This window comes from Silene latifolia, chromosome X (assembly GCF_048544455.1).
Source record: "Silene latifolia isolate original U9 population chromosome X, ASM4854445v1, whole genome shotgun sequence".
NCBI classification, from domain to species: domain Eukaryota; kingdom Viridiplantae; phylum Streptophyta; class Magnoliopsida; order Caryophyllales; family Caryophyllaceae; genus Silene; species Silene latifolia.
In genome coordinates, this window is record NC_133537.1 from 159,811,743 (window position 1) to 159,823,298 (window position 11,556).

General features: G+C 35.6%; 1 protein-coding gene across 1 annotated transcript; it reads left to right on the forward strand.

Annotated features, from left to right (window-relative positions):
• Positions 1 to 7,024: 7,024 nt before the first annotated feature.
• LOC141618699 (uncharacterized) lies at positions 7,025 to 7,474 on the forward strand. The gene has a single exon (XM_074435784.1). It carries the CDS (start codon positions 7,025 to 7,027, stop codon positions 7,472 to 7,474), a length of 450 nt encoding a protein of 149 aa, XP_074291885.1.
• The last annotated feature ends 4,082 nt before the right edge of the window (positions 7,475 to 11,556 follow it).

Consider the following 11,556-nt stretch of genomic DNA (forward strand, 5'->3'; position numbering starts at 1 on the left):
TTTCAGTATTAATCTAAACACTCTTCATATCAATCAATACATGCAATAACATTCACAGGATCTGCTTGTCAATCTAATTTATACATTACTACTCAGGTTACAAAGATGAAGATGCTTAGGTGCTCACATATGGTTCATGTCAAATAGCATATTTTCCAAGAAATATTGGTCGAATGACGAGTGACGAATGCACATTGATTGGCAAATTTTACAAGCTTATTGGTCGAGTCAGTCAAGCGAGTAAACAGCGATATTGGAAAGTTAACATACAATACTATCATACTTAAAATTTCATTCTTGGTGTTAAATATATTTAAACTGCACCCAACACCATGACATAAAAGATTAAATGTATTTAACTACACCAATTTTACAAATATTCATTACATATCATGCTAATATCAACATACCATGTTAACACACAACTCACTTAAATCACCACATTACATTTCCCGTTTTGACATTCGTAACTAACCACAACCCACTAATTCACTACATGAACAAACAACATGACTAAATTAACCCACTATTTGTGACTCCGTTCTAGCTTCATTCCCCCAGACTAGCAAATATCATGAAACCATACAACCGGACACCTTTAATTTGGAAATCTCATTCCGAATTTATACTCACACGACAAAATTTAACTTCATTTTCAAAACTTTTACTTTCATACTGGACGGTGAATAACTTTCTTAACATAAATCTTATAACAGAGCCGTCCATAGAATCCATTTGACTCAAAATCAGATAAACTTAACTCAATTCCTTCAAACAATACAAGCTTAGATGTCGACTCATATTTCGTAATTTACAGGTTCATCTTATTCATTTCAGTCCTATCTTTACTAATGAACAACTATTACCTCAACATCAAGATTTTAGTTGCACTTCTTTACTCAGTTATATTCACTGCTAGCACGACTACAACATTTAATCGGAGACCTTTCAGATAGTACACATTCCCTGGTGACGTCTCAGCAAAGCATACGATTCGTACCATGATGTAAAGCAAGTAACTACAAATTAACTGTGTTCAATCAAAATTTTACCTCTTTATTACAGATCTATTTATCACGGGTTGCATGGTCACACAAAAGTATAAGTACCAACTCAATCACATGTTAAATTTTAAAACTATTTATCACGTCATAAGAACTAGACAAGAGTTTAACCATATAGTCAATATAAGAAGATTATTAGTTTAGATCGGAGGCACATTATAAAATTCCCTGTTAAACTCCTTACGGAACCATCGACTGTGCGTCATGAGTAATTAACTTAATAATGTAGAAGTCAAACAACTGAAATTACAATTGAATATTAATGGTTATATGATTCACAATAACAACAAAATTACTTCCATATCACACATATATTTAACATTTTAGCAACCATACCATTCAATTGTATCCATCAACTCAGTATAATTCATTTTCAGCAAAATAAAAGATATCGCATAAACAACTTAAACATGTACATATACCATCATATAACTTGTAAAACATTATCTATGACAAAAGATTAGCAAGGTGAACAAGTTCTCTGGTTTGCACGGTTTGAACAAATAGGCAACTCGCGGCTCAATTAAACGTAACTATAACGACTATCATTTAAATATACGCATAACATGTGAATCATCAAAGGGTTATCTCATTATAATTCATAGCGACGGTTCGAGAATATATTTCAAATATCGTAACTATATCGTAACTATATCAAACTATATTTCAAATATCGTGACAATTGCACCAATCACCTTAGCATTTCATGACAATACAACTATGAACATATCCAATAAGGAGCAACAACACTAATTTATTATCATATCATAAGTTTAGGTTCAACTGAAATAAATTAATGCAATGAAAGTAATAAGTATAACTATAGGCACACAGACTCACATAAAAGACATTAGAACTCAGATGACATCCTACATGTGTGAACATTTAGACATACTCATTACTACCATCCATGTGTAAACATTTGAACATACTTATTATAAATATTCATGCGAGTATATTAGAACAATCAAGTTAACATTTAACGCCACCAACTTTACCAAGATATGACAATATAGTTTTATATTTATATATATCCGACCACTATACAAATATGATGAACACACCAGAGATATTATAACATGCCAAGCATAAAATATGCAAACAAATGGACTCGTATAAAATATTTCACCCTCGATTAAGAATCAAATTAAGCTATTCAATTTCACTCATACTATCATGCCAACAATGTTATAAACTAAACTTTAATTTTTTTTTATCACTAGTTAAGATACATAACCAATGAATATGTGTGCTACTATCATCATATAAGGACACTATAATTTCACATTAATAAGGCTCATGAAATAATCGAACAACTGCATGAAAACTCAACATAGCATTCACATTTTAAAAGTTATGATTCACTTTGTAACTTCCAAAAAAATCACGAATAAATAACCGTTCAACGAAAACTTGAGTTATATTACTTTTTATAACGTACAGAGAGTTAATAATTCGTGAGAAAAAGAATGAGGTCCAAAGCTCAAGAATTCAATTTTTAAAGGATTTTACAACTCAGTTGGTCCAAACAAGTATGTGACAGCAATTGGTCCGAAACTTGGGTCAGTTTGCAAAACTTACCATTTAATATAGAGATATCAAGAATTTTCGTGGCTTATCAATTTGAAAACATATGCGAATCTTCTGAACGATGGAGTTGGAATTATGCAAAAATTATTAATACAATTTAAATGAGGATTTTTACAAAATCGTTGGTCGAAACATCACTGCACAGGAACTTCCTGACCACAGCCCACTAAAATATTTATTACTCCTAATCCATATATCCTATAAGCATGAAAACAACGCCAAATGAACACTAACTCACGAGGCTATCTCTCATAAAATTTTCATCCATAGGAATAAACAGAAAAGAAATGGCAGTAAGGTCAATTAAAGAGTAAAATCAAACAAAACGAGTTTCAGCACTAGGTCATTCTTTACTATGTTACAAGCTCTTATGAACATACTATGTATACTAACCCATCCCAACTTAAATCTCACACTTTGTACTTACGTAAACATCTATCCCATAGAATCCCTTCGCATCTCGATCTACTCCTTACATATAAATCACGATTGCTATGACTAGAAACAAGCAATTCAATAGTGTTTCTGATTACTATCACAATACTATACTAGCATGGCTTCGGGATCACATAACCGCATATCACTAGACATAATAGCACTATCAACACGTCATTCACATCCATCCAGATAAATATCATCAATTCGCAATTATTTTCACGCTCACGATTACCACAATCCAACACTTCATTGATTATCAATCTGAACACGAAAATTTATTTCTCATCTCCACAACTTCATATGATCACGTCATCATTCATACAAAATACTTACCGTGACGTTGTCCTGCAGAATGGTTAGAATATATGGGTCTCAAGGTATACATCAACTCGATTATATCCAAGGTTTTCCTTCTAACTACCCCATTCACTCAATTTTTTCTCGGGTTACCTGGTTCAAAACTGAGAGGGCAAAAGAGCACGTATTAAGGGCGCCTTCTTAACCGCACTGTGAGCTCCTAACAGTTTATTCCCAGGGGTTCATTTTATTTAGACACATCCTACGTTCATTGGGTTCATTGGTTTAGGCCTGAGGATCGTTCGCTCTGATACCACTTTGTAACACCCCGATTTATGAAGGAGCCTTTAGCAAGACATTCCCTAATAAACCGGACTGTTACCATCTCGGTTTCCTGAGGTAGTGAATAACAAATTAAACTCCAAGGCAAAATATATAATTACTTTAACTTAATTATTACCAAACCTCTTTTACATCAAATTACAAGGAACTAACATAAATGAAAGTGAAAGTCTTCTAAATGATGATCTAGCTACTAAGTCTTCTGATCCAGTGTCTCACGCCCATCAAGCTCCCAGCCTATCTCATAAACCTGTCAAGCCTGCTCCCCAATATTTGGATCGTCACAGGTGTTCACGAATACACAGGGTCAACCACGAGGTTGAGTAGGGAATACAATGAAACAACAAAATATGATATGCATGCTCCTCCGTCACCTCCATCTCCATCTCAACTCATATCTCATAACCCGGAACACCCAGCCATACCGATCCCCAGTAGACTATATATCGACCGTAGCCGATCCGCACCAATTTGAGGACACCAAGGCAAGTCTGCAGAACCCGCCCTTTGGGCCTTATCACAACATCATCTTCACCACACCACATCACCACAACATCCTCCATCTCCAATGCATATGAATGCTCAAAAGAAATTAATGCAACACAATATATATAGCTTTGAACTGATCAATCATAAAATCATGCCGGTTACCAAATGTTGTGATAACATACTCAATACGATCAATTCAGTCAATCACCTTCCAAAGATATGAATCATAACGTAAATCAACAGCGACGAAGCAAGTCAACGTTCACAGTTTGGTCATACGAAACACAAACAAGTCAACACAATTCAACATCAACGATAATAAGTCAAGTGTATTTCCCTACCTTTTCGCAATCCAAGCACACACAAGCAATCACTTATGATCCTTCACTTATCCATCACCTACATAACATAATTATGTATAATTACCATCTACTCAGTCAATTAATCATGCACATAACCTAGACTCATCATAACTTAATAGGAATATCAATTTAAAGAACAAACACGACTTTTCCGATTTTCCGCTCATGGCATGCGGACTCGGTATAAAATGAATAACTAATTCCAGAAAATTCGAATTGATGCAAGGCCAATTGAATTGGAACCCCATGAGTCTTAGATACAATTTATATCTAACGTGTTTTTCTCAAATTTCAAACTTATCAAAGGTTTTCAGACTGATTTCCAAAAACTGACAGAAACCGTCGCATAAAAAGTATTGATTCATAAAACGAGTTTGACAAATGATTCTTAAGTAAAACCAACGCCTAACTCATCTAAACTCTTTAAATTAAATATATGAAAAAGACCCAACACCAATTAAATATCTAAATTATGTTTTAGAAGTAATCTTTCAGCCTCTACTGATTTGCGGACGTTTTAGATAGACGTTCACAAATAATTTCTTTAGGAAAAACTACATGGTGAAATGCTACCAATGTTCACAGGCATAAACTAGGCTTGGAATAAACATGAGTCTCTTCTTTAACTTTTTGCATCACACGGCTTTAAGACAGGTAAAACACTCAAATAACACAGACCCACGAATCTGTAAATTGCTGTTACTATTCCATTCATTTATCTCATACAATTTATAATCAAAAACCCCCAAACCAATTCTAGGGTTACGAAAATTATCCCAATACTACTATAATTATGCTAATAATTGAATAAAGAGGTAATAGGATAGTCTACTTACGAAATAGGATGAGAATAGGCTGAGAAATCGCCTCGCAATTCCTCACGCGGCTCCCTTCACACACGGCTCCCTCTTCTCTCTTTTCTCTCTTTTCTCATGGTTAAAATGAATATGGTGATAGGGAGATTAGGGTTTGGTTAGATGGGTTATACATATAGGATAGGTGCTATTAAGACGATACGGGCCTAGCCTAGTTAGATTAATTAAAACCCGAGTCACATAATTACCCGAGTCACAAATACACTACACGACCCAGCTGGTAACTCGGCCTAATATAATATCATATTAAAATACCGGGTATTACATTATCAATCCTTCTCAATGTGCTTTTATTACAGGAAGAAGTATTTTGGGCAATATTTTGATTAGTCAGGACTTGATCAGACTTTATAAGAGGAAGAGTGTCTCTCCTAGGTGTTTGATGAAAGTGAATTTAAGGAAGGCATATGACTCTATTGAATGGGTCTTTGTTGAGCAGATGATGGAGGCCCTACGTTTCCCACCAAAATTTATCAGGCTTATTATGCAATGCATCAGTACCCCTACCTACTCTATCAGTTTGAATGGGCAGAGTTATGGCTTTTTTCCTGGAGGCAGGGGACTTGGGCAGGGTGATCCTATGTCCCCTTTGCTTTTTACTCTCTGTATGGAGTATCTTAGTAGATTGCTTTGGTTGGGTAGTGCCCTACCTGGGTTTAAGTTCCACCCCCTATGCAAGCCTCTCAGATTGACACACTTAATGTTTGCAGATGATCTACTACTCTTCTGCAAAGGGGAGGTAAAATCCATATGCATTATCATGGAACTGTTTAGGAGATTCTCCAATGCTTCTAGCCTTAGTATAAATTCTGAGAAATCAGACTTTTATTACAATGGAATGAATGATGATGTAGTGCTTAAAGTTCTTCAGGGTACAGGTTTTAAGAAAGGTGACCTCCCTTTTAAGTACCTTGGGGTTAAGATTTCTTATAAAAGGCTCACCAAAATTGATTGCAATGTACTAGTTGACAGAATGGTGAGTAAGATTAGGGGATGGAATAGCAGAAAAATTTCTTACTCTGGGAGATTGATCCTAGTTAAATCTATCCTCTCTACTATTCACAATTATTGGTCCCAAATCTTTATCCTGCCTGCTTGTGTTATGGAGAGAATAAAAGCAATTTGAAGGAATTTCTTATGGGAAGGGAGTGACAATTATTCAAAAGCACCTTTGGTTGCCTGGCAGGTTCTTTGTACGCCTAAAGATGCTGGGGGATTGGGACTTCTTGATAGCCATATTTGGAATGTTGCTGCCATTGGAAAACTTGTTTGGTGGTTAGCAACAAAACAAGACCATCTATGGATACGGTGGGTGGATAACATTTACTTGAAAGGAGTGCCCTGGATGTCTTATAAGCCTATTGACTACAGTTCCTGGTCCTGGAGGAAGATTTGTGAAGTTAAGGATACTTTCAAAGTGGGGTATGTGAATGGTAAATGGAGAGGCCTAGATGCTCCTTATCATATTGAAGATGGTTATTGTTGGCTGATGCAGGGGACTCCTTAAAAGGTTTCCTGGCACACGCTGGTTTGGAATAGATATAATCTTCCTAAATGGTGTTTTATAATGTGGCTAAAGCAGCATCAGAGATTGCTCACTCTTGATAGACTTCAGAAAATGGGCATAACAGATCAGGATATCTGTTTTGTGTATGGCTTGAAACCTGAGAATCACACTCATCTATTTATTGAGTGTACTTATGCAACTAGATGTTTTCAGCTTCTAGCAGATTGGCTACACCTTCCAGTTGGGAATCTCATTGATCTGAATTTGCTACTGAAAGTGAGAAGTCATTCACTCCTGAGTAAGAGAATCATCCAAGATGCTGTGGCAGGAGTAGTTTATGGAATTTGGCAAAATAGGAATCATTGTAGGGTTGATGGTTATGTGCAGCTTCCTGAGAAGTTGCTACAACAGGTCAAATTGGAATGCAAGCGTAGAGTGTTGGGTGTGTATCATGGGATCATGAAAGCAGTAGATAGACAATGGTGTAATGTCATAGGTCTAAGTGTATAATGTCTGTATGCATCTTCTTAGCCTGATTCTTCTGAAGTCACAAACTTTGCTTTGCAGCAATTGATGTAATGGTTTGTCCAGTTGGACCGTGCTTATAATATTACTAACATTCGACCAAAAAAAAAATAATTTATTCATTCAAATGTAATTGTTTCCTTAAACAGTAATTTCATCTAAGCAATAAAACAATTCGATTACTTAGACCGTATCTTATTTAATCAAATTACAATGAGACACGTAAATATCACTTCCAAAATCGTCCGTCAATTTTAAGTAATTTAATTAACTCGTATCATCATACGATCAATTAAATAATCAATTAAGAGTGTTACACTTTAGGTATGACCTAAGGGGATCAACTGATCACCACCGTCGCACGACAGTAATGTCAAACTCTAGTCAGCCAATCATTACCGATATGTGTGGAACAGTTGACAATAAACATTACTTCCCAATTGTATCCTTTAAAATGAGATTTAAACATGTGATCATCATGATCGACAGTTGTGATCGCATTATTGTCGGAGGACACATATTCCAACAATCTCCCACTTGTCCTCGACAAGTGTGCGTCACCAATTCTCTTGTCCTATTACTATCTCCCACTCAATGCAAGGTGTCTTTCAGGTCGTACTTGCAAGTGATCATATCGAGAGTGGTTTCCTCGATCTGGAGAATAACTGATTGACCGGATTTATCTACCATAGATATCTTCCGAGCGTGGCCACGCATTTCCAGTTCATTACTCCTCGAGTGGCCCTGAGATATTGTTAGAACCCTGACTAGGGGTGGACAATTCCTATCGCACTCATTCCCCTCGACTAGCCACAGCCATCATAACCCAAAATATGCCCATTTGACCCCATTTACGAAGGTCGTAGTAACACAAATCAAAGTTAATCTGAAACTGTGCCATCTTAGGCGAACGGTCTTTAGTCAAAAGAATCGACTCATTAGAATACTATAGTACCTCTCGCCACGACCAGGCTATATAAATTTGCCAGAGCTCTATAAGCGGTCATAAGGCCCGACAAAGTGTTCCTAACAGTCTGCCTATGTGATCGACTAGTCATTCTCATATGACTCCATGGCACTTGAACTTGCCATCAATCGCATCACATTCTAGTCACTTCGAGACGTCACCTCATGTAAGTAACTATGGGCGAATACAATGCTAATCCGTGTTCACTTTAACGGGGTTCAATTGTCACTACAACCCGTTTGGATGCAACAAAGTATAAGGTGAGTTAATAATAACTCAAACGACAAATGTCAACATCACATTCAGGTAGTCAATACCGTAATACAACTTTGTGATGCATATCGTAAGTGTATTAACACTTGTTGATTGAGATAGAAGTTTTGACATACCATTTGTCCATGTGTTCAAACTTCTTTTATCACATTTTCCTTTACATTCATGTTATCTCTCATAGCATGAACCTTACCAAGTACACATATAGGTTCCCAACCTCGGCTTGGGTTCTTTATCTTGAAGGAACTTCCTGGTTGTTTATCACATAACCAATGAATTTTTGTGGTGGATGATTTGACTTGCACTAGTCAAGTACTCCACCCACTCACAATGCACTAGGTATATGTTTTGTAGAGTCTTGCAACAATTGTCAAGATGATTAGTCTAGCACTTCTCACAAGTCCTAGCATATTAGGAGATATTAGTTTTGAACAACTTCTTACTTCAATTAAGTATCTATCCAAACTTCTTATTTCTCCTTTTAGCTTGAAAAGCTTAGGATTTTCATAAATCCTTACGCGTGTTCGAACTTTAATATGTGCAACCTCCTGTCACATAACAGAGTGTTCTGTTTAACACTAAAATCGCTCATCGGTTCTCCTCGAGAATTCATGACGATTCTTCTATGGCTTGCCAATGAATCATCATGATCATATGAATATGATTCATTATTGGACATGTCCATGATTATTCTAATGGCGAAAACATTAGTAACTTTTAATCATGTGATTAACCATTCCTAGGTTCAATGAACGACCATGACTGCTAATGGCAATTCCATTTTCATTGACATGAATAACCTACGTTTCTCGTTGATTCTATGTGTATGTCTCAATACCTATCCAACATCTCATGATGTGATTGGATTCATCATAGTCCATTTTCATCCAGAATTGAAAACTCAAATACTTCTTTGTGAAAGAAAATATTAGCTCGTCATTCTCAATGAGTAATGAGTTATAAACTTTTACAAGATGATTGCTCCCACTAAATTCCATGTCTTCACATGATAATTTCCAACTCCCACTTAATTCCACATGTTTCGCAATTGACTACTCAAACGAAACATTTCAAGAATTGAAATTTTGCTTTGCCAAGTTATTAAGATAAAATCATATATGTTCCCATCATATCCTTTCAAAATACCTATTTTGAAAAGGTTTCAATCTTAACCTTATGGAAAGATATTCTAATCTCTAACTCATTCATTTTATAATGATGCGCGGCAATATCATTAGATTAAATGTGAATTATATCTAATACACGTCCTTCTCAAAATACCCTTTTCGGAAGGAGGTTTAACCATTTCATTTTCATAATGAGGTTAAGTAATGACATTAGCGTGGTTAATACTTAACTCAGCTCTTGTGGATATCGGCATATCAACATTTGTAACTTTTAGTCATAAATCTCATTTATTTTCTAGGATGCAACTTTGATTCATTTAGGCTCTTAAGTAAATATCAATATTGAAACTATTTGTCAAAACTTTATCATAAACTAGTCAATTAAGACTTTACATTAGTCATTCTTCTTCCAAAACTTTCTTTTGGTCTCCTCGTGTAGTTATCTTGAGAACATATTCTTTTGATTACTTCACTTGGTCTCTTTTGTCATGTAGATCTATGTGAGACCATAGATCTCATCTATTCGTGTATACTATATAAATAGGTATACCTTTATTCACATCATTCTCCCTTGCGTAGATCTCATTTACACAAGCACAAATTTTTCTTGGTGTTCTTTGTGTCTTCATTTTTCTCCCACTCTATCTTTAGAATGAATACACTAGAGATTCAAAGATAGCTTATGAGACACAAATAATGATTTTTGAAGTATAAGGAGGACTATCTCATAGGTTGACTAATTGTTTTAGATTTGACGATTGTACTAGGTGATTGAAAATCCTTTTAAGAGAGTTCATCAACTCAACATCACTTTATAAATGATCATACACAAGCCTTAAGATTGTGGACATATAATGAATCCCATCATTATAATTGTCCATTTGATCACTTTAAGTGAATGATCATATGTTTCTATGAGCAAGCATATAAAGACGAATTTTTAGAACAAGGATAAAATACGATAAAACGAGTGACTTGGGTTGCAAACCAAGCCACCATTATCCAAAATACAACCATTAACATTTCTATGTCGAACACGGAAATCAAAAGGTTCTAAAATCCGAAACATAAATTAAAATAAGACAATAAAAAGCCAAGCTTCATGGAAGCTACTCCTAGCTTCTTGATGGTTTCTCAAGCTTGCTTTTCTTTTCACTTGTCCTTGCTTGGTGGAGGCCCTATTTACAATAAAAAGGGGATACATTATCACAACTTTGTATCACAATACCATAGTTGAATTAGAAACATAAAAGAAAGGATAGTCATTTACCTACTGAAGTGATCTTTCCAGCTTTAATGTCACCAAGATATTTGGAACAATTTCTTTTCCAATGTCCTACACCATTACAATAATGGCATTTATCAAGAGGACCCTTCTTGATCTTGGAAGTGCTAGCTTCATAAGTCTTAGCTTTGGTGAAAGTGGGAGCTTGCTTCTTACTCTTCTTCCCATTCTTTTTAAACTACCCTTTGCTTTTGGTGCTTATGTTAAGCACATCCTTAGGTGGGTTAACATTTAACCCCATGTCTCTTTCGGCTTGCACAAGTAACTTGTGCAACTCTTCAAGAGACACGTCCTTGTCTTGTATGTTAAAATTCACCCGGAATTGAACATACGCTTTGACTTTGGATAAGGAGTGTAGAATCCTATCTACAATGAGTTCTTTGGGTATTTCAACCTTTTGAATCATCAAAGTCTC